This window comes from Ailuropoda melanoleuca, chromosome 9 (assembly GCF_002007445.2).
Source record: "Ailuropoda melanoleuca isolate Jingjing chromosome 9, ASM200744v2, whole genome shotgun sequence".
Classification (NCBI taxonomy): domain Eukaryota; kingdom Metazoa; phylum Chordata; class Mammalia; order Carnivora; family Ursidae; genus Ailuropoda; species Ailuropoda melanoleuca.
In genome coordinates this window covers 64,565,691-64,588,851 of record NC_048226.1, presented here as the reverse complement: position 1 = coordinate 64,588,851, position 23,161 = coordinate 64,565,691, and the positions used below count along the sequence as shown (strand labels likewise).

Sequence of the window (23,161 nt, the reverse complement as noted above, 5' to 3'; positions counted from 1 at the left end):
ATGCTGTAAAAGGGAAATTACAGAAGAATGTGACTTTCTGTGTTAGAAAAGAGGAAGAGAGAGCTATTCTTAGAGGGCCTAGAATAATATTAAAGATAAAAGGCTGAAACAAACCTCTCATTCTTTTTCTCATTATTTAGAACAAAATACCATAATTACTTTTCTTATTTCCAAAGAAACCCCCGCACTAATTCCATCATTGTCTACCCACACAGGAGATGAAGTTATACTGAAATCAACACTAAACAGACATGTATGTTATCCAAGCAAAGCAATGTCCACTATTTCACTGCCTTCATTCTTTTTCTCAATAACAGAGCATACTTCATCCTCACTCCATGACAAATATAATTTAGAAGACATTAGCATACAATGAAATGATGTAATAGTTATGGCTAATGTTTACTGAGCACTTACTATTTGGCACGCACTGAGCTACACACAGATTATCTAAAAAAATGAGTTGAATCCTCATGACAGATAATCCTATGGAGTATTATTAGATATTTCCATTTTACATATAAATAAGTAAACTGAGGCTAAGCAAAATTAAGTGGCCACATGGCTTTAAGTGGTAAAATCAGGTGACATGACAAATGAAGTATTTGACAGTAACCATAATTAAGGACAAGAATGAGTTTTCTTCCAGGCTAGAAATATGTTCTTGGTTGGATACTATGGAAAGGTCTGGTCTTATCCCATTGCACAGAACTAGCAGAAGACTTTACAGTCATAGTAGCTGTATCCCTTAATCACTAAGAGTAACTGTTACATATGCTTTATAGTTTTAGGTAGACTTATGCAAACAGATAAACACAAAATAAGAACCAAGAGTCAAATGGATTGTGGAGGGAGGAAAAAGTGTGATGTGGGAAGATATTTAGTTTTATGAAAATCTGAAAGATTGCAGTGATTCCCAATGGAGGCACACCTGGCACTTGCATGTGTGCATGTGTATATATGTGTATATCTTACAGGTATATGTGCACACACAAGCATTTATATAAGGGACAGTTCATTCTTTGTTGTACAGTGCTGTCCCATGTGTGATAACACATTTGGTGTCCTTAATCCCCACCCACTAAATACCAGAAGCTCCAATGCTTGTGATCACTCAATATACTTCTTCACATTTTCTGCTGACCTGGAACAAGAACCATTGATTGCTGGATAAAAATACTGAGAGAAGTAACTGACATTAATTGTGCGTTGTGAAAGAGGTACTCTGCTAAGTGCATTCACACATCTTCATTTATTACTCATAAACCCATATGAGGTAAGTACATATTTTATCTCCATTTTACAACTGTGGATCCTGAGGCTCAGAGACAGGTTAAGGAACTCAACCATGGACACAAAGACACTTGAGGCCAACGATCTGGCTCCAAAACTACACTTCTCTGGTTGATCTTTTAAGCCGTAAGAGTGTGATAGGTATGCCTTTCCTTCAAAGAGGTTCATTCAGAAAATACCAATCCTTGTAAGTCAGACCCATAGTGTGCATGTCATTATGAACCTGGGATGGACTATTTCCCTGGGTTGGGGGTGAGGGGCCACATGTTCAGTGACTAGTTACATGATGTAGGTATCAAGAGTTGGGCTGGGTAGCTCCTATGCACAAGTATGTATTAGATGAGCTTTCTGTGAGTGTGTGTGTGTGTGTTTTCAGGGAGAAAAGAGTTGTGCTATGCTGAGGTTTATGTGTTTTATTGATCACTTCCATAGCATTTACTATGCACCAGGCACTGCTACAACTGCTTGACAATATCTCATCGTGTAGCAATGTGCACAAGAGGTGATAGGTAGCTGCTGCGCTGGAAGGGGAAGGGTCAGCTTTGATATACATGTACATCATTTGTGTTGTGGTCCTGTTTGAGGCTGGGGGAAGGGTTATGCTAGATGGTTTGTGTCCCCCGCATACCGGAGGTGCTGCATGGGAAAGACTGTGTAGTGCAATTCACATGTGCGTTTTGTGCATGGCCGGTAGTGAATACGGGAGGAGATCCCACAGGAAGGGGTACTGGTTGTGCCCTGGGCTTGTGTACGGTGCGTGAAAACGCTGTGGACCCAGGTGCTTTCAGCGTGTAGCTGTATGTGTTGAAAGTGGTGCATAAGAGATGATTCATACGGTGTGCTCGGTAGGGACGGGAGCTGGAGAGGAGGGGGCCGCGTCGTGATGTGTGTAGGGAGCGATGCTCAGTACGACAGGAGAGGTGGGGATCGAGCTAGGTGACCCCCGAGTGCTCCTGATGTGGCCTGAAGCGCTGTACAGGAGGAGGTAGTATAGGGTGGGGGTTGAGGGTGGGGGTTGGAGGGCACGGGCAAACGCCAGTCCAGAAGAGCTGTAGGGCAGGAAGCTGGGTGTGCTGTGAGACACCGCGCCGGTGGAGGAGCTGATGGGCGGTGGGTCTGCGAGTGTGTGCGTGGAACAGCCAGCCAGATTCCTCATCCAGAGCTCCACCGGCCCACGCTCCTCACCACCGCCTCCCGCCCGCCCCTTCCCTTCTCCCAAAGGCGCTCCCTCCACGCGGCCCGGCCCGTCTCACCGGGTGAAGGCGAAGTACATGAGGCTGACGATGGTGAAGCTGAGCAGGGTGATGGTGTGCGGCCGGTAGAAGAAGTCGATGGTGATGTCCTCCACTTGCTGCTCGTTGATCATCCGGAAATGCATCTTATAGTTCACATCATCTTTGCTCAGGGTCCGACTCCCCACGCAGGACGCCATGGCCCGCCTCCCCGTCCTGCGGAGGCGTCGGCGGTCCCGGCCCGTGGAGGCTGGGACCCCGGAGGTGACGAGCCGCAGCTGGCGGGGAGCCGGACGGCGGGGCCGGGTCTGGCGCGGAGCAAAGGCTGGAAGCCGAGGGAAGGACAGGCGCGGGAGGGCGGGGTCGCGGCGCCGCCAACGCGGCCTCGGGCGGGGGGGCGCCGCCGGTCGTGCGGCAGCCGGCGTTCTGGGAGCAGCATCTCTACGGACTCGTGGGGTCTTCACATTCCCAGGGGACGAGTTCTCAGGGAAGTGGCGCGCGGGAGAAGGGAAGCTGTGACCCCTGGCTGGCTCTTTCCTCCCGGACGCCGCCCGCTCTCCCCCCGCGCAGCCTCGCAGATGGTCTCGCCCACTCCGGCCGCAGTCCACGTGGGCGAGGGAGCGCGGCGGCGCCGGCCGGCGGGGCTGGCTAACCTGTGGGCGTTAGGCGCAGCGGGACTGTCGGCCGGGCCGGGCTATCCTTGCGGCCACCCCCAAACAAACCGGGAGCGTGGGCCTCGCCACAGGTAAAGCGGGAGCCGCCGGAGCACGCAGGGCGCGCTCCCTGCGGGGTTCGGGTCCGGACCCACACGCGTCGAGGCCGCGCCCGGGGCCTCATTGGCCCTTGGGTCTCGGCGGCCCAGTCGGAGGCGATTAGTTTAGTTTTGTTTTTTTCTGTGGCCGACGAGACGAAAAGGCAACCATGCTTGTTTATTAGCGCCTTTTGCGGAGGCCGCGGGAGGAAGCCTAGCGTGTCAGCTGGCTTCCTGCGGAAGTTCGCTAAGGGGACTTGCAAAAATGGCCTAGGAGGGGCCCCCCGATTACGAAGCCATCTTCCTATCTCCTTTCATCTCCTGACTTCACTTAATTAGCCTCACAGAGGTAGAAATCTTGAACCCTGGAAAAACAGTACTTCAGTGACAATTCCTATTCCTAGCGAAGAACTAGAGCAAGAACCTAGTATATGATATTTTAACGGACTTGACAGAATCCTTTAGGGCTTTTTTCTTTAATCTTACTGATGGAGTCATGTTAGATTTACTGTTATCACCACGCAGGGCTTTTATGCACGTCTGCAAATGCCTTACTCGCTTTTGAATACTGAGTAGACAAATGAATTAATCATAGTTGCAGCTGATTGATTTCCATCCAACAGACGTTGGAGCAGTGCAAGTCCCTGGGCTAATGGGGAGTAGTCACTGGGACGGTGGGTCCAGAGATAGGATCCAGCCCTGCTTCGGTGAACGAACAATTCATCAATTGTTAAGAGGTATATACAGCAATGAAATGATGATGTAGAGAGGATACTGCACTTGTAAATACAAACAGGATAAACAGTTGAATGCATAAAGGTCTTTTAATGAATACGGATAGAATTCAGAAGTTAATTTGCGCTATATGGCAGGAGTATTAATTTGAGCCTGGGTAGGCTTCACAGTGAATGTGGGATTTCAGAAGTTTGCTTTGAAGTAGGATGAAATGTTTAGACAAACTTAGAAGTCAAAATATTTTAAAGCTGATAGGGACCTTAAGAATCATATTATTATATCCATAACTTTTTCAAAAAATTGTTCAAGAATAGTTATTGAACCTGCATCATGGGCCAGTTTGCCCACCACCACAAGAAACAGTCTTGTCAACTAGCACAACTGAGGTCTTCTGGCTTCCAGTTTGCTCCCTTATGACTGTGCAGAGAGGTTTGAGGGAAAACCTGACAGATATGGCAGGTCATTTCCTGCCAAATTTAACAAAAAGCACCTATCCCACAAGGCTGTTGTGCATACTTATTTCCTTTCTAAAATCATTTCAGAATGATAGTGAGACTTTCACTTTTATACATCTCTTTCAGGAGACTTCCCTAAATTACAGATCTCCAGGAGGAGGTTAGACATTCAATATCTGGTCTAATTCTGAGCATAAAGCAAGCTGAATTCCAGTCTGTAGAAAAACAAAAAAGTTGTATGCTACAATTAATTCAGCAGAAAACATTTAGATATGGATGTGTAATCAATAATAATACTAATGGCTAACATTTGTTGAGGATTTTCCATATGCTGGACTCCATGCTGTGTGTTATATGGATTATCTTACTTAACATAAAATTATATGCATCAAATCTACTCTTCTAATTAAGCTGTCTAAATATAAAATTTCTTCATAATCCTGGAGCTTAAAGTATTAACAGCCTTTCCTTATAAAATCTTTTTAAAAACAACTGCATTTTTGGTAAAATATTCATGTATTCTGTACTGGTTGCTTATGTATTTCTGTCACTTCATTTTGCTCACTAGTTTTGACCTTTTGTTTTTGAAGGCTTTTCTTTTTCTTTTTTTTCTACAGCCAAAAAACAGAATTTGACAAAATTGGTTTTGTTCAGTTCCCTTTGGAGGAACAGCTTTATCTGAAATAATCAAGAGTGTTCAGCCCTGAGGATTAACCAAGAAACAATCTTCTAGATAACATTGATAATATTTATGACAGTGTTATTTACTTAGGACAAAGTAGTTTCTTCTTGTTTTTTATTTTGTGAATAATGTATAAATATAAAATGCATTTGCATAATTCAGTGTCTTGATCAACAATCTGGTTCTTAAATGTCCTTTATTTTTTTTTTTTTTAAGATTTTATTCACTTATTTGACAGAGAGAGAGAGAGCCAGCGAGAGAGGGAACACAGGCAGGGGGAGTGGGAGAGGAAGAAGCAGGCTCCCAGCAGAGGAGCCTGATGTGGGGCTCGATCTCAGGACCCTGGGATCACGCCCTGAGCCGAAGGCAGACGCTTAACGATTTAGCCACCCAGGCGCCCCTTAAATGTCCTTTAAACCAAATTTCAAGAACACTTAATTGCATCACCTTATTTCCTTTAAATATTAAATTAACAGATATTGGGTTCAGCTGTAATTTGAACATTTACAGATTTTTGTTTTAAATGGTTTTCTTATACCAATGGTTTTGCTTTTTTTTAATTGTAAAGCAATCTTTATTTTTCCAGTTCAGAAGTTCCCGTCTTTTGGTTTGTAACGGGGACTGCCTTGTTTTTGGCTTTTCCTGTACTTGAGTAATGTCTGACTACTCTAATCATCTAGGTTTCTTAAATATCTTTTAATTAGGAAAAAGATTCTCCAGTTTATCATTTTGTTGTTTGAATACTGTTCTAAACATTTAAGTTTCTCTTTTTTGATGCTTATATATTTCCTTTGTAGGCTACTTTAAGAAAAATGGCTTTGTCAGCCCAACAGATACCCAGATGGTTCAATTCAGTTAAATTGAGTAGCTTCATTACAGCTACACAACTCAGAAAACATTTTCAGAGACCAGGAAAAACATTGTTGCATGGCTTTTCTGCTCAGCCACAGATGTCCTCTGACAATTGCTTTCTCCAGTGGGGATTCAAGACTTACAGGACTTCCTCCTTATGGAATAGTTCCCAGTCTACCAACTCAAGTAGGCAAGAGATTGGTTCTGCCCAAAGTACTCTGCTTCCTTCCATGAATGAACAGACACAGAAGACACCCAACTTTGATTCTGAGCTATCTCTAGAAGGTAATTCAGAACTTCCAGAAGAGTCCCCTTTGCCGCACTTTGGTAGTTTGAACAGGTTAACTATTTATAGTCTGTTAGCCCATTTCAAGTCATACTTTGTACCAAGTAAGAAAAAGAACAATGCCAGTTCTATTCATTTACTTATTTGACTAAGAATAAAAGGTTTGTAGATTAATATATATAATATTATGTTATAGATATATTTATAATAGTTGCTTTCTAAATACTTTATTATTTATTTAAATTCTTTATAAAAAATTTTCAGGTGGTGATTAGGTTTACTAGGGTATAATTTACCCTAATATGATATTCCTGGTCAGGATATAATTTTATCCAAGTAAAATTCATCAGTTTTGAGTATACAGGTTTATGAATTTTGATAAACACATCTAGTAGTGTAACAGCCTCCACAATTAACAAACCAAAAAGAACACAAATAGAACACCCCAAAAAGCTCCCTTGTTAAATTTTTAGTCAGTCGTCTCTCTCCTATGTTTCGTCCTCTTCTAGGAATATTCTCGTGCAAGGAACTTTACACCACAATGATGTAATGTTAGGTTAAGTAGAATATGGAAGAAAGACAGCAGGGTCAAGGAGGGCAGGGAGGAAAGACTGGCTATAAGAAATAAGAAACGGTAGTGATTAGAAGTAAAAAATAGAACAAAAAAAAAATCATAGTCTTAATTCTTTAGCTTAAGGGAGGTTACGGTTCCCTGTGTCTCCCATACCACATTTGGTTTCAACAAAACAAAACCTCAGAATTGAGGCTGTGCTAGAGAGGGTCACGAAGTCCTTTTAAAGACCTACTTGAGCATAACTTGGAGGAAAGGGGATTTCATAAAAGACATTTCAGGATATAATGACTTTAACTCATACAGATCGGGCTGGTAGAATATGTTGTACTTTGGGCCACTTTAACAAGCTGTGGTTGAATCTATCTCAAAAGGTACTTGAAGGTCAGTTGATCTTTAGCATCTAACCTGTTGATTAAAAGTGACATAAAGGAAAGGAATTTTGTGTAGGACCTCCTCCTTACGAATAGAAACTTACCAACAGATTTTTTATCTTGGAGGAGCAGTAGTTGATTTCTCTCAATAGTCTTAGCCTTACCTCTTAGAAGGTAGAAAATATTTGAACTTCGCAGATACTCAGTGCTGAAATGATCCCAAGATTTAAAAAGAAGCAAACTAGGGAAGAGGTTTAGCTTTAGGTGGACAGACTGGAGAGCTGACCCTCTGTCTTTCTGCATGGCTGCCTTCAAAGCACTGGACGACCTGCCTCCAGTGTCTCCGTTGCAGCCAGTTTCCGAGGAGGAGGCCGTTCAGATTATTGCCGACCCTCCACTGCCCCCAGATACGTTCACACTTCGAGACTACGTGGATCATTCTGAGACTCTGCAGAAATTAGTGCTTCTAGGTAAGTCTCAGCAACCTGCAAGTACTTCTTGAGTGTATTCCTCATTTGCTTTTTTGCCTTACTTTGTTCAGATCAGCATTTTTTTTTTTAAAGATTTTATTTTTAATTTATTCGACAGAGAGAGAGACAGCCAGCGAGAGAGGGAACACAAGCAGGGGGAGTGGGAGAGGAAGAAGCAGGCTCATAGCAGAAGAGCCTGATGTGGGGCTCGATCCCATAACGCTGGGATTACGCCCTGAGCTGAAGGCAGAGGCTTAACCGCTGTGCCACCCAGGCGCCCCCAGATCAGCATTTTTAATCTTTATCAAGATGAACAGAAGTCAAATAGTGTGAANAAATGACCTCCTCATCCTCTGAAATATCATGAGTATGTGTGTGTGTGTAAGTGACAATCTTATCTATCACTTTTTTTTTTTAAAGATTTTATTTATTTATTTGACAGAGATAGAGACAGCCAGAGAGAGAGGGAACACAAGCAGGGGGAGTGGGAGAGGAAGAAGCAGGCTCATAGCGGAGGAGCCTGATGTGGGGCCCGATCCCACAACACCGGGATCACGCCCTGAGCCGAAGGCAGACGCTTAACCGCTGTGCCACCCAGGTGCCCCATCTGCCTCATCCTTCCTGATCATTATGCTATTCCCCAGAGGTATCTACTTAACTTTTACAGCTCTTTCTGTTTGTAATTAATCTCTGTTTATGTAATTGTTTGTGGTGCTGTTGCTTGGTTTATCAGTTTTAGCTATTGGTTGATCCCTTGTATGTACGCACATACTTTTCCCCTGTTCAGTTTGCCCCGCATAGTTATGGTAACAATTTTTAGATGAATCATCAGTCGACAATTACATTATGACTGTAAATATCACTTGCTGCTCTCTGGGATTGTTTTCCTTCCTGTACAACTTTTCATTTTTCTACAGTTGTTAATAACTCTTGTTTTTCCTTTGATTAGTTTTCTTTATTCCTAGGGCTAAATTTTCCCACACAGTAGCCTGTCAGGACAGTGTTTCCTGCAGTAAACCGTACCAGATGAGGAATTCCTTCCTTTCCCCCCGACCCCTTCCTCCTAGAGCCCACTATCCCCCTAATGTGGATGGTTTCTGTCTAGGCCTGCTCTGTAACTATTTTAGCTTGTTGGCTGGGAGGATGCACTTGGGTCTGGATAGTTGAAGACAGCCAAGGGGATCTCACTGCAGACTTTTTACTTAGTCCTCTCCTGTTCAGTCCAACACCTTATTGCAGCCATCTGCTTCTCTCATTATCTCTGAGTCTGGCACATCTCTGATTTCATTTTCCCAGATGATGAACCTCCTTTCCCCTGGGGGATTGAGAGGAACAGGGTAGATAAGGGATTGTCTCTCAAATTCATCTGCTTCTCTCATTCTCCAGTCACTGCCGTACTTTAGGCTCTCATTTTTCGCTGGAAAGTTAGGAGCTTCCTAACTTGATAGTCTTCTTATCAGTAATATTGCCGTGATGATCTCTCAAATATCAGTTCTCTTTCTAAAATGCCGATCTGACTGGAAATCCTTCAAAGCCTTCCCGGGACACCAGAGCTCTGCCTCGTCTGGCCCCTGCTTACCTTTTCAGCTTTACTGTTTGCCCCTTCCCTCCTTCTGTTTGGCCAGCTCTGACAACTGGAAAACTTAGTTCAAGTAACTTCTAAAATGTCGTCGGTGACCCTCCTCTGGATCCTTACATCATCCTGGCTTAGTTCCATTCTAGCACTAATAACTTCTCTGTTCTGTGCAAGTTACCCAAATGTGCAGGGAATGGCCTTTGTTCTCAAGAAGCTTCAAGTCTTCAGAAGCATCTAAATATACATATATAAGAATAGCTGGACTACAAGGATGAAAGGTAAAGTGAGAAGTACTACATAAGACATACAAAGAAAGTGTTCTGTGGTTGCAAAGGGGAGAGAAAGATGACATCTGCTACAAACAGGAGAGCCAGTCACCTTCCTTCTGGAACAGCTTCCCCAGCCTTATGATAGGTGCCATGGCTAATACAAGATAAACAGAAGACATGGCCCCTGCCTTTAAATAATTTAGAGCATACTTAAGAGTTTTGGGAATATATGTTTCAGCCATTCCTTTTCTGTATGTTGATATGTCAACAGCACATCTTGGAAGTGACTTAAATGACAGTACCTTAGAGGAGCCATGATTGCATTGTCAGATAGTAATTTTGAGGACCCACATGTCCCAGTGCCTGTCTGCTTCTCAGCTCTACTTTCTGCCTTTCTCTGCCTATTCTGTATCCCAGGAGGCCAGCCTCTATGCACTAGAGCTCCTTTGCCAGCTGGCTTCTGGGCAGCTTCAGCCAGCGGGAGGAGGAGAGGGAAGGCAGGTGGGAGTCCATTTTTTTTCCTGTCCCCTCCCTGCTTTGGGTCCTCTAACTGCCTTGCTCCATGACAACAGCTCCTACTGAGCAGCCCTTTCTTAATAGCTTGCAGTTCCCTCTGGGTTCGGGTAATACTTTTTGCTCCCTGTCTCTTTAGCACTAGGGGTGCCCTTGTTCGCTCCCTCAGCTCTGTCACACCACTGTGTGAAGTCCCTTCAGTGAAGGTCTTTTTGTTCACACTTTCTAGGGCAGTATCTGCTGCCTGCCAGATCCTGATGGCTACACTAAATATGTGTAACCATAACTGAATACAGTGGTAATAATTGTAGTTACTGAATGGATAAAAGCAACTTAGACTGTGGTCACCCAGAAGTTAGAGGCGTGGATTACTCATTTGTTATATCCCCAGAGCCTAACAGAAGTGCCTGGTCCATAGTGGGAATTCAGTGACTGTTTTTTCAAGTTAAAGAAATCTTGAGTAAGCCCAAGTGATTTGTGCTGACAGCAGTGTGCTCTCCTGATGAGAGTCTGCTCTCCTATTGCTGTTAAAAGGCAGCTTTTCAAGATTTCTGTTTGAGCACAGTCAGGGTGTGATGGCTCATGCTGAGCAAGGCGCTTCAGCACATGTCAGCTGTAATAGTAAGTTCAATTCCAAGTCTAAACCCTTCATGTTATTTTTATTTTTTTTATTTTTTTTTTTTTTTTAAAGATTTTTTATTTATTTATAAGACAGAGATAGAGACAGCCAGCGAGAGAGGGAACACAAGCAGGGGGAGTGGGAGAGGAAGAAGCAGGCTCATAGCGGAAGAGCCTGATGTGGGGCTCGATCCCATAACGCCGGGATCACGCCCTGAGCCGAAGGCAGACGCCTAACCGCTCTGCCACCCAGGCGCCCCCCTTCATGTTATTTTTAAAGCACCCCTTCCCACATTTATCACAGAGATCTGGAACAAGTTTCTGTCTTATTTATGTATCTATCCATCCAATAATTTATTTTTTATTAATATTATTTTAAAATTATAACAGAATTCCATCGAGCTGTTAACAGTGCAAGTACTTTAAGAGAAAGAACTCTCACCTTCTCTACATACCATTTCCACTTTCCAGAGGTAGCTTTTCCCACCTTTTTCTATGCAAATATATTTATTACAGAAAGCCATACATGGGTTTTACATTTTTATGTAGTCAGGCTTAATATTTTTAAAATTGTTTTCTTCTACTAGTTTTAGAGTTAGTACACATTTAAATTCTTAATCTTTCTGAAATTTTGTATCAGATATAAAAGGATTTTTTTTTATTTAAGTAAAATTGACATGTTACGTAGTTTCAAATATACAACAGTGTTTCAATAGTTCTATACATCATGCTCACCAATGATAAGTTAGTAACAGAAACAATTATTTTTCAAATGTATAGTTAGTGGTCCCATTACGTTGTAATAAACACTGTATCTTTTCACCATTAATTTGAAATGCCATTATTATTGTATGCTGATTTTTTATTTTATTCATTTAGTTGATCCTGGATCTGTTTCTGGTCTTCATTCTATATATGTGTTTGTGTAATCTGTTTTTCTAGTCATGATCATCTTATGTCAATGCCTGTTTACTATCAAGAAATTTGGGTTTAGAATTATGTTTGAATATAATAATATATGAAATTGTAATTGATTTTTCTGGTTGTGTACAACATTAAAGAAAGAATGTTTTTATTTCATTGCTTTTATATTTAAGACTTGAAAGTTGCATCTGGAGATCAGTTGGTGAGTTATTTTTCACTTAAAGAAATATTTTTAAGAATATAAAATTTAGGGGGCGCCTGGGTGGCACAGCGGTTAAGCGTCTGCCTTCGGCTCAGGGCGTGATCCCAGTGTTATGGGATCGAGCCCTGCATCAGGCTCCTCTGCTATGAGCCTGCTTCTTTCTCTCCCACTCCCCCCGCTTGTGTTCCCTCTCTTGCTGGCTGTCTCTATCTCTGTCAAATAAATAAATAAAATCTTTAAAAAAAAAATATATATAAAATTTAGGGGCGCCTGGGTGGCACAGCGGTTAAGCGTCTGCCTTCGGCTCAGGGCGTGATCCCGGTGTTATGGGATCGAGCCCCACATCCGGCTCCTCCTCTATAAGCCTGCTTCTTCCTCTCCCACTCCCCCTGCTTGTGTTCCCTCTCGCTGGCTGTCTCTATCTCTGTCAAATAAATAAATAAAATCTTTAAAAATATATATATATATAAAATTTAAGTCTAACCTTAAGGTTTTAGAATATCTTCAAATGTTTACCCTAAAGGTAAAGAATAGACCTTTCCTGTTCATGGTTATCTTTTTAATCAGATAAAAGGAAAAAAATTAGAGAATAAAACGCTCAGTTTTAATGAGAATTTTGAATTACAGGTTACTTTGATTCCTGGCCTAATTAATATTGCCATCTAATTATATCCATAACCAGAGAATACTTTAAAGTAACAACTTGCTTTCTCCCTCTTCTTTCTTTCTCCTGTGCCTTGTCTCACTTACTTAGACTACCTAAGATTATAAGGATATGTGAAGGTCAAAGGTTGTATACTTTCTGCTTTGTTGTATATTTGAGGGCTGTATATGCTCATCTGTTCTCACACAGACATTTCTTGAGCTCCTTCGAGGTACTTGTCTCCATGCTGAAGACCTGGAGATTACAATGAGTAAGACATAGGGTTATTTTTATTCCCCTCCCTGGAGGAGATCATAAACATATCTCGAAAATAATGCTTATAACTAAGGAAATGACAAACGTCAAAGAAGGTAACAATTTGTTTAAAGGGTTTGTTATACTGTAGAATTGCCAGTTCAGCAATTACTATGGAGATCACTAGGAGCTCATAGCATTCTTCAAACAATATTCAAGAAACCATAGATAAGGTGATGACCCTAGCTGGGTGGTGACTTGGTGAATTTGTTTTGGGTAGAAATTTAGCCCTAAATGAATTGTTTTCCTTTGTATGTGACTTTGACATAAAACTACGTTTTCATTTTAATTTATTTCTGCAATTCGTTTAGTTTGAATATATTTAGAAGTTTCTGTTGGCCTGTCCCAGTTCTCTTTTGCACAGGTTGTTGATCTTCATCAGTAATTCCTTGTGCTTTTATGTATGAAGTTTAATGACCTTGCTAAACAGTTGTCTTCAAACAGTATTTGTAATTTATTATAGGAGTGGATCTCTCAAAGATCGAAAAACATCCAGATGCAGCCAACCTCCTTCTGAGACTGGATTTTGAAAAAGACATTAAGCAAATACTCATGTTTCTTAAAGATTTGGGTATAGAGGATAACCAGCTGGGAACATACCTGACCAAAAACTATGCTATTTTCTCTGAAGACCTTGAAAATCTTAAGACCAGGTAGGGCTTTTACAATGATTTTCACATAACCCAAGAAGTGGTTACGAAGGAAATGTATGTATAAGTTATTTTTTAAATCTTAGCTGCATAAGGATTAGCTGATAATGAACACGAATGTTATTTATTCATTTATTGTTTTCTTATGGACTTTCTTTGATCAAGATTAAGTATCAAACAGTTCTTTTATTCGACTTCTCATTTTTATGTGTTCAACTTATTGCTGAGTCAATACTTAACGGGTTCTCTTCAAAAACTGGAATAAAAATTTTTTTTAATCCATTAACAAATGGCTAAATTACCTGAGAGTGCACTTAGAGTTATGAAAGCCTGAACTTTTGTGGATTGTTTTAATTTTCTGGGCAATTTTTGATGGTAGACATCTGACATCCTCTTGGCACATTATTGTATAATTTGCTTAATCATTTCCGTAAGTTGGCTATTTTGGTTGTTCCTTTTTTTTTCTTTAAAAAGCACTTCCATAAACATCTTTGTACTTCATTCAACATTCAAAGAATTTATTAAATCTGTGAGAATCAATACAGGGCGATGAGATAGTATTGATCTGTGTGATAAGAATCCTGCTAGGCATTAGGAACACCACAGAGAACAAGACAGAGCCCCTGTCCCTAAGTTCACCTTTTGAATTTATCATCCTCTCTACTTCTCAATGTAAGTCAGTTCTTCCCTGTATTCCCAGATTCACCTAATGGGAGCACGGTTCACCTTGTTTCCCAAATCAGAAATATTGGTAGTAACTTTGGCTTCTCTTCTTTTAGTATCCACATCTGATTAATAAATCACCTGTCAATTCTTTTTTATCTCTCAAATCAGTCAGTCAACGCATTTCTCTTAATCTTCACTGTGAAGATCACCTCGGGTCCCCATTTCACATGAAGATTGCTGTAACAGTTTTCTAACTGGTCTGCCTCTAGTCTCCACCGCCAGATGGTGAGCCTCACTGCACTTCAGGGAACACTACAGTTCCTTGAACAACATCAGAGTCCAATGCCTTGTCTGAATTAGGGGGGAAAAAAGTAAACAAAAGACTAGATTCCTTACATTGAACAATTTGAGCTCCTGTATATCCAAGGCACTGAGCTAGACTTCAACCACCCAAGATAGACACGCACACCCTCTCTCTTCATGGACTTACCTTCTGATATAATATAGACAGACTATTACAGGGGAGAGAACGAATGATTCTAGGAAACTCAGTCTGACATATCCAGCTCTGCTTCTCCTCCTGACTGTCTGGAACACTGATCCCTCCCCATTCAAAAACCAGTTTGCCCTATTGTTCAAGATTTATTCAAAGGAAGTGTGCATACCAGGAGGTGGGGATTGTTGGGATCCATTTCAGAGACTGCCTACTGGGCTAATATGATTTTTTTTTAATTGAAGTACAGTTGACATACAATGCTACATTAGTTTCAGGTGTACAAAAGAGTGATTCAACAAGTCTATACAAGGCTATCTGTTATGCTGTGCTTACCACAAGTGTAGCTACCATCTGTCACCATACAGCACTATTTCAATGCCGTTGACTACTGAACCACCATTATCAATATCCCCGTTTTCCAGGAGAGGCACGGAAAGGTTTAATAATTTGTCCAAGATGACATGGATAGTGTAAGTGATAGAGCTGGGATTCAGGCCCAATTAGTCTAACTGCAGCGTCCTGTCTACTGCACCATGCTGTCTCCCTACTCTTAACTCTGTAAAGGAAACCTAAGTTTAAAGGAAGCTGAAATGACTTGCTCAAGATCACACATGCTCCTAACATTGAAAGGATATTCTCTCATACACAGCGTAGTCTAATGGTTCCTAAACCTGGCCGATTCAAATTCTAGAGCGTTGCTTTTAATTACTTGGAATTTTTTAATAGGTTTATCCCCATACAGCAAAAAATAAGCTTGTACTGTAAGAGGCAAGAGTATGATAATCTTTATCTAATTGAACTTAACTTTTGTCTCTGGTATGTACAGTATTATTTTCTAGGATTTCTGTAATAGCATTGATTTCATATACTTGTTCTCCTTTGAATGAAGAAAATTTCAAATGTATAAAGAAGTTATTTGGTTCTTTGTAAGAATTTTGAAATGAATAATCTGCACTTAATTATTTAAATTTCTTTTGGCTGGGCCTTATATCTTAATTTTTTATTAGAAAAATTAACATAAGGTAGATAACAGTTTTAACAGTGTTTTAGTCAGATACTGATTTTTGCTGTGACCAAAAAAAAAGAGGGAAAGAAAAAGTAATCCTCCTTCCCACTTATTTAATTCCTATCCCTCATCAACTGTCTGAGACCTGTCTGTGGAGGCAGCTACTATGGTCAGGTTTTTTGTTTGACCTGCTAAGAATGTTCTGTCATATGCAAGCATATGTGTATATGTGTGTACAAATACACATGAACCCACGTGCATACAACTGGTAGCATTTGTACATGCTGTTGTCACCCCACTTTCTTACCTTAACTGTATATTAGAGTTTTGTACTGGGACTTCCTCTTCTTTTTAATGCTAGCATAGTTCATCCTGTGGATCATCCAGTCCCTTGTGATGAACATGGTGCTTGTTTCCAGTCACTGCTATCACAACAAGGCTGCAGTGATTCTCCTTATGTGTGTGTATATATATATCATTTCGCACATACTGCTAGGTATCTGTAGGACAGATTTCTAGAAATGGAATTGCTAGGTGAAAGGGTATGTGCATTTATAATCTTAATAGATGTCAACAAGTTGGCCTTTGTAAGGTTGTTTTCCAGTTTATGGTCCCACCAACACCATACAGAAATGCCAGTTTCTCTGTTACCCTCACTAATACAGAGTCATCAAACTTCATAGTTTCAGTTCATTTTATAGATAAAAACAATGCCTCAGTGTTGTTTCAGAAATGACGTTTGGAGGATCTTCTCCTACGTTGAATTTCTATTTACATCACCTTATCTATAAATCACATATATCCTTTGCCATTTTAAAATTAAATCTTTTTCTTTCCTTTGTAAGCATTCTTCTATATTTTAACAAAATTAGTTATTTCTCTGTGACATGTTGTAAATACTTGACACTTGTTTTGACTTTGTCAGTGGTTGGGGGGGTTGCCTTGCATTGTAAATTTTTATATAGTTAAATTTATTGGTCTTTTCTCTCATGTCCTCTAAGGGAATCCCTTAAAGGAGCAGTAGTCACTTATAAAATATAAGCTCTAGTGGTACTTGGTATAGAAATAGTGTAGGCATTTGATGTAGGCATGCCTGGGTTCAGATCTCAGCTTCGTCATTAATTAGCTGGTGGTCTAAGAGGAGTTATTTAACTTCTCTGAATCTACGTTTCTTCAGATACAATGTGGAAAATTACATGGTTCACAGGTTTTTGTTTTTTTATTTGGTGAGAATTAAACAAGATAATGTCCTGGTATATTTTAGGCATTTAATAAAACCTCCTTTTACAATGTTTATAAGTTTTTAAAAATCAATAATGTTATTTCATAGGCAAACTTTCTATATTTTACTACCTTATTTTGGTTCCCAGAAACTTAGCAGGAAATTTCTCAGTTGTTAACAAAATGCATAATGGAAATCATAGTAAAAATTATTTATGAGTATACATATTCAGTAAATTTGCTAAACTAAAAAATTCCTCTCTTGACTTCTGCCACACTTGAGGGTCTTTGTAAAAAGAGTTTGGGATCTTTTATTTTCTTAATTTATGGATTTTCTGTTCTTAGCAAGAAATTCTTAAACAGAAGCTATTTGATTTTTTTCTACCAAGTAATAGTAATAGTAATTAACTGAAAAGAGAATCTGTTAGTAGATTTCAGAATTAGTTGGTTTCTAAGTAGAAATGGGAACCATTCTAGAGTTGGATGGATGCTTGTTTTGCTTTAACCGTATTTGGGCCATTACTATAGAATGTTTTTACTTATCCTTTCTTTTGTTTGTTTGGAAAGTAGCATGACATTAGTAAATGTTAATTATATGTACATGTATTTTTTGTTTGTTTTTCTAGAGTGGCTTATCTGCAGTCAAAAAATTTCAGTAAGGCACATATTGCACAGATGGTCAGAAATGCACCATTTTTGCTGAGTTTTTCAGTGGAAAGATTGGATAACAGATTGGGATTTTTTCAGAAAGAACTTGAACTTAGCGTGAAGAAGGTAAAGAAAAGAGGAGAATTTATATATTTGCATGTGAGCTACATTTAGTAACTTAAATCTCACGTTTCTCACAGATGCCTGGCCCATATGAATTCTATAAATGCCTGGTATTTTTGTATAAGAATGAATTATCCTACTAGGTTAAATATATAACTGTATCATTTTATAATATTCCATCAAGTTGGTGCCTTAAGTTTTGTTTTCAGTATTTGTTTTTTCCTCCAACAGCATTAAGTTTATGTATTTTCAGGGTTCCTAGCATTTTTCTGACTGGCTCATATTTTGAATTTTAGTTTTGTGCTCCTAGTAATGCCTTGTTTTCCCAAACTAGTTGAATGTGCATGAATAGTAATAATAGATTGTTTTATAACTATAGACTAGAGATCTGGTAGTTCGTCTCCCAAGGCTGCTAACGGGAAGTCTGGAGCCCGTGAAAGAAAACATGAAGGTAGGTTGACTTTAAGATTTTCAGAAATCAGCTTCTTGGGGCGCCTGGGTAGCACAGCAGTTAAGCGTCTGCCTTCAGCTCAGGGCGTGATCCCGGCGTTATGGGATCGAGTCCCACATCAGGCTCCTCCACTGTGAGCCTGCTTCTTCCTCTCCCACTCCCCCTGCTTGTGTTCCCTCTCTTGCTGGCTGTCTCTATGTCTGTCGAATAAATAAATAAAATCTTTAAAAAAAAAAAAAAGAAATCAGCTTCTTTCTTCAAGTGCTTAAGAAGAGGATAGATTTTGCTACTATCTTCTTAAAGAACGCTAGATTGTGAAAGAAGTTATTTCTAAAAAGATGGACATAGGAAATGATATAATAAATATCTAGCAGGCGATATATTTTAGTTAATAATATGTTCCCATGTTGAGCAGGTGTTACATGTGTGAATCACCTTGTAGACATGGATACCAGTAATCCTAGAGTAATGCATTAGGTGCCTGGGCAATGCCTGGAAACCACGTCTGTTGTCCAGTGTGAGACTCCAGCTTTATGTCACCTCGGTGGGAGAGGAGATTTGGAGGCTGGATCCAAAAGACTTCTGTGAAGAGACCAGTGGCCAAGCACATCGCTCTCCTTAGAACTGTGCCCACTGCCAGCTCTAGTTCTGTCACAGGACATACCAGACACTCGTTACTGTCCTTCCTCCAAGAGAATAGTATAAAGCCAAAGACAGCTGACTAGTTAGTATACAAAGCAGTAGTAAGATTTGAAATTATGATAGAAGGCCTATTTTTCTGAGGTGCTTAAAGTTTTTCATGTCCAGTTGTTGAAGAAATTTTTGTTGAGCACCTGCCCATGCACTGTGCTGGGGAGATAGTCCCTGCTCTCATGGGGTTTATAATCTAGTGGGGGCAGCCCCCACTATGGATTGGTAGGGGAGCAGAGGACCTAACACACTATTGGATATTTAGTTTTGCCATCTCTGTCTGAAATTTTGACATGTAGTTTTTCCAGATAACATGTATATGCGTGTGCTTGGGAGCAGAGACTCAAAGAACACGTTGAAATCTTAACTGCTGGTCTGTGATGTAGGGCCCATACAGATAGCCTGACCAGGCCTTCCACACCCACCATTATTTTGTTGCATTGTCATGATAGCTCCTTTTGGTGACCTTCGTGATGATCACCATGCTGTGAGAGTTCATCTCAGAAGAGGGGCTTGAAATTCAGGTTACCCTGGAAGCAGGAAGCTATGGACCCTTGAGGGCATTGGCATAGGTGTCTCCAGATTTTAATGTCCTCATTTCAAATTTTAAAAGAATCAGTTTGTCCTCTGGCATATTACCAAAATAACTGTTTCCATTTGTGATTCAAGCAACTCTACTTTCTTTTAGGTTTATCATCTTGAACTAGGTTTTAAACATAATGAAATTCAACATATGATCACCAAAGTCCCAAAGATGTTGACTGCAAATAAAAGGAAACTTACTGAGACTTTCGACTATGTGCACAATGTGATGAGCATTCCCCATCACCTCATTGTCAAGTTCCCACAGGTAACAAGTGCACAGTTCTCTCTGGGAGCTCTCATTGCCCTTCATCCAGAACTACTCTCTGTGTGTGTAGTGCTCTTCCGCTGCAAAAATGACTTGCTGTTTGGGAAGGAATTGGACCAAATATAGTCTGGTTCTGAGATTGACAGTTGTAGTAAGGTCATATTTCTTTTGCCCATCTTTTAAATCAAGAATGCATCTAGCAAATGAAGTTGAGGGATCACTTGTGAAAAGTTCACAGCTTCTAGGGCACACATGTACATCTCCAGAGGAAAAACAAGTGACGAGTCTGTTTGCCTATGATTGTTCTATTGCCTGTTGCAATCTAACATATTCCCAATTGTGTTTTTCTCCATTTAAATTTGAAATAGATCACTTCCCTTAAAGGTCCTGTCAATTCTACATGTACTTTTTATTCACAGTCTAAGTCCATTAGTTAGAGGCACCTGGGTGGCTCAGTCGGTTAAAGTGTCCAACTCTTGGTTTTGGCTCAGGTCATCATCTCATGGGTCCTGAGATTGAGCCCCTCGGTAGGCTCTGCAGTCAGCAGGGAGTCTGCTTGGGATTCTCTCCTTCTGCCCTTTCCCGCAGTCATGTGGTCTCTCTCTCTCTCTCTTTCTCTAAAACGAATAAATCTTTTAAAATAAATAAATCCATTAGTTAATGAGCCATATTGTAATGATTTCCTAAAAAGCATAAAACAGTTCTAGTTTGCCATTGTGCCAAAGCCATATTTATATTTTCCAAGCTAATCAGGCTTTCCTGTTCTTTAGCAAGTGACATTATCTGCTTGTTCACAAGAATGTTAACTCTTTGAAAGCAGAGAGCCTGTCTGATTTATACACTGCTGGATTCCTAGTGCCTGGAACTGTACCAGGACATTTAGTAGGCACTAAATAAATATTTGCTGAACAAATGAATGATTGAATTTCATCAAAGTCATCCTTTCTTTCCTGTTTGCCGTGTGAATAGACACTCCATATTCACTGGATAAATGAAAGATTGAATTTCATTAGAGTGATCCCCTACTCTGTTTTCTACATGTGTTCTTGATCTAAAGATAGGCAAAAGAAATATGACTTTAATATAACTCAGAACTAGATTGCATTTGGTACAGTTCCTTCACAAATAGCAATGTTTATTTACCTATCATACTTCACTATGAGGAGGCCCTTAATAAAGAGTTTTTCTGTTTCATCAAATGTATTCATTATTAAAAGTGCAGTGGTACAAATTTGGCTTATTGGAACAATTGTAAAGTAAGTGGTCTTCAACTAGAAAGCAGTAACAATTAGTTTTCCCCTGGGCTGTTAGATAATTCAGTGACACAGCATAAAATAATCTCATTTGGGGATACAAAAATCAATCAGACATGGTCTGTATGCTTGTGGAATTTGTAATCTAGTGTGGAGGACAAGTTTCTAAAATGTCATTGATTTACATAATGTTAGAGTCTTAACCAGATACACTTAGTTAATTCTAAGTCTACCGTAACCTAGACTTAGGTAAGTCTTAACCTTATAGAGCTTATTAATTTAATGTAGAAGAGGTAGGAAAATCATACAAATAATGATAGCTACTAAGTGCTCACTGTGTGCCAGCTCTGTCTTTACTGCTTTACTTGTATGAATTCATTTAATCCTCACAACCACCATATGAGATAGGTACTATTGTTATCCCTGTTTTACAACTGACAAAAGTGAGCATAAAAGGATCGTCAGAAGGTTACCCAGGTAATAAGGGACAGAGCCAAGATTAGAACTCTGGCAGTCGAGTTTAAAAAACCATGCTCTTAACTAGGATATGCATGCTACCACTCTAAGAACTGACATTTGAGTTGTCAGTAGAATGAGTGGGGTCTTAAAGATGGATAGAAACTTTCTAAGTCTACTAGAGGAAACTATAAACTTGACCAGATACATCAAAATCACTTGTTTAAAAAACACAGACTATTAGGCACCCCAAACCTTAGCTTTTGGGAAGCCCACTTGTAGAACTGTGACTTCCTTATTGGGATTCTCAGACTCGTAGGGGTCTAATATTGTTAAAAAAAAACAATAAACAAAAAAACGGAAAAATATTAACTGACGGGCCTGGGGGGGGAACTGAAAGACTTTAAATTTTTGGCTGGTGCTTTAAAAACTTAGTGGTATGAAACAAATTTTCTCTTGCAAATAACGGTTCTGGTTGGCCTATTCCTGATTCCTTTTTAAAGTCGCTGCCACTAACGCTACATCTTAAGAGTTTTAACGCCAAGATGGATAAGACGTGCATTCCGTAGTTGCTCCCCTAGAGACCAGGTTCATTTCATTCTAATACTAGGCAGGGAGAGGGAGCAGGCAGGAATTTTACAAAAATAAGGAAGCTTCCATAGATTATGAAATCTTACAAACTTTTGGTGCCAGTGGACCTTGATTTCTAACTTTGGTTCTCAAACTTGACAGGCATCAGAATCACCTGGAGAACCTATGGGCCCCATTCAAAGTTTCTGATTAAGTATTTTGGGGGCAGAGCCTGAGGATTTGCTGTTTTAATGTCTCCTCCATCTGGATTAGCCAATGTTCTTTGCCTACAGTATACCCCTTAATTACTTTATAATTGTTCTGTTCTTTTTAATCATATTTCTTAGCAGAAGCTATATGGGCTAAACCCTGTGACATTTATCATAGTTACTGAGCATGTGGTCAATACTTTATAATTGTTAGCCTAATTAAAAATTTTAGCCAAATAAACATTTTAATAGTTCATCTTTCAGTGCACAATGTTGTTTTTAAAAACTTTTTTTTCTTTTTAGGTATTTAATACAAGGTTGTTTAAAGTCAAAGAAAGGCATTTGTTTCTTACCTATGTGGGAAGAGCACAATATGATCCAACAAAACCTAACTACATCTCTTTGGACAAGTTAGTGTCTGTGCCTGATGAAATATTTTGTGAAGAGATCGCCAAAGCCTCAGTACAAGACTTTGAAAAATTCTTAAAAACTCTTTAGTTTTTGATGAGTGTTAAAATGTAATAATGTAAAATGAATGTAGATATGAATGAATGATATATATTTTTAAATAAATGCCTCAGGCCTCCTTTGATGCTGGAAACAATTTCTTGATATTGTGAATTTGGGAACACTTGTGGCAGATCTTTCTTACAAGTTCCTAGTGACTTAATTTTTCTTCACCTCCACCGTTTCCTTCCTTCTCAGGGAGGACAGAACTTAAACCACAGCAGGCTAAGAGGAGAGAGGGTCACTTTCCTATGGGCTGGCACACTGTCCTTCTGGTGAGGATGAGGATAGAGGTTTCCCTCTGATATTCGCAGGCCTTCTAAAGTGGCAAGACCTCTTTATTTTCTTCAAAATGTTAAGAGTTTCTGGAGTATCCTATATTATTATTCACCTAATAACTACTATTCATGTAGATAACGCTACAAAACACATTCCATTTTGGATGATCTGCACTGTATCTTCCTGAGCATAGATATTCAGAATTGCCCACAATGATTACTGAGAATCGGGAAAGGAAAAAGGATTGGGGAGGTGGGAGGGAGATAAGTAAAGGGCAATGAGACATAGTAAAAGGCCATAACAAACCTCTGACTTATTGGCAGTA

The 23,161-nt window shown here is 39.9% G+C and overlaps 2 protein-coding genes across 4 annotated transcripts in view; one reads left to right on the top strand and one right to left on the bottom strand.

Annotated features, from left to right (window-relative positions):
• Positions 1 to 2,876, bottom strand: part of PTDSS1 (phosphatidylserine synthase 1) — a 62,510-nt gene extending 59,634 nt beyond the window's left edge. For both annotated transcript variants that reach the window (XM_002920967.4, XM_019801531.2), the window contains exon 1: positions 2,547 to 2,876. In XM_002920967.4, the coding sequence (XP_002921013.1) occupies positions 2,547 to 2,725 (179 nt within the window). In that variant the 5' untranslated portion in view covers positions 2,726 to 2,876. The remainder of the gene's footprint in view (positions 1 to 2,546) is intronic.
• A 237-nt stretch (positions 2,877 to 3,113) lies between these two features.
• On the top strand, positions 3,114 to 22,670 carry MTERF3 (mitochondrial transcription termination factor 3). 2 transcript variants are annotated; one of them, XM_002920964.4, is made up of 8 exons: positions 3,114 to 3,270; positions 5,946 to 6,285; positions 7,549 to 7,701; positions 13,225 to 13,414; positions 17,427 to 17,574; positions 17,951 to 18,022; positions 19,401 to 19,562; positions 22,354 to 22,669. In XM_002920964.4, exons 2-8 carry the CDS (start codon positions 5,961 to 5,963, stop codon positions 22,546 to 22,548), a joined length of 1,245 nt encoding a protein of 414 aa, XP_002921010.1. In that variant the 5' UTR covers positions 3,114 to 3,270; positions 5,946 to 5,960; the 3' UTR covers positions 22,549 to 22,669. The 2 variants fall into 2 exon arrangements, with proteins under 2 accessions (XP_002921010.1, XP_011225505.1); XM_011227203.3 differs by lacking the exon at positions 3,114 to 3,270 and adding an exon at positions 3,277 to 4,013 and having other exon boundaries at positions 22,354 to 22,670.
• The last annotated feature ends 491 nt before the right edge of the window (positions 22,671 to 23,161 follow it).

Coding starts and splice junctions, on each gene's coding strand:
- MTERF3 (XM_011227203.3), top strand. CDS start 5,961: ATGGCTTTGTCAGCCCAACAGATACCCAGATGGTTCAATTCAGTTAAA. Junction 7,702..13,224: donor GCAGAAATTAGTGCTTCTAG/GTAAGTCTCAGC, acceptor AATTTATTATAG/GAGTGGATCTCTCAAAGATC. Junction 13,415..17,426: donor CTTGAAAATCTTAAGACCAG/GTAGGGCTTTTA, acceptor TTGTTTTTCTAG/AGTGGCTTATCTGCAGTCAA.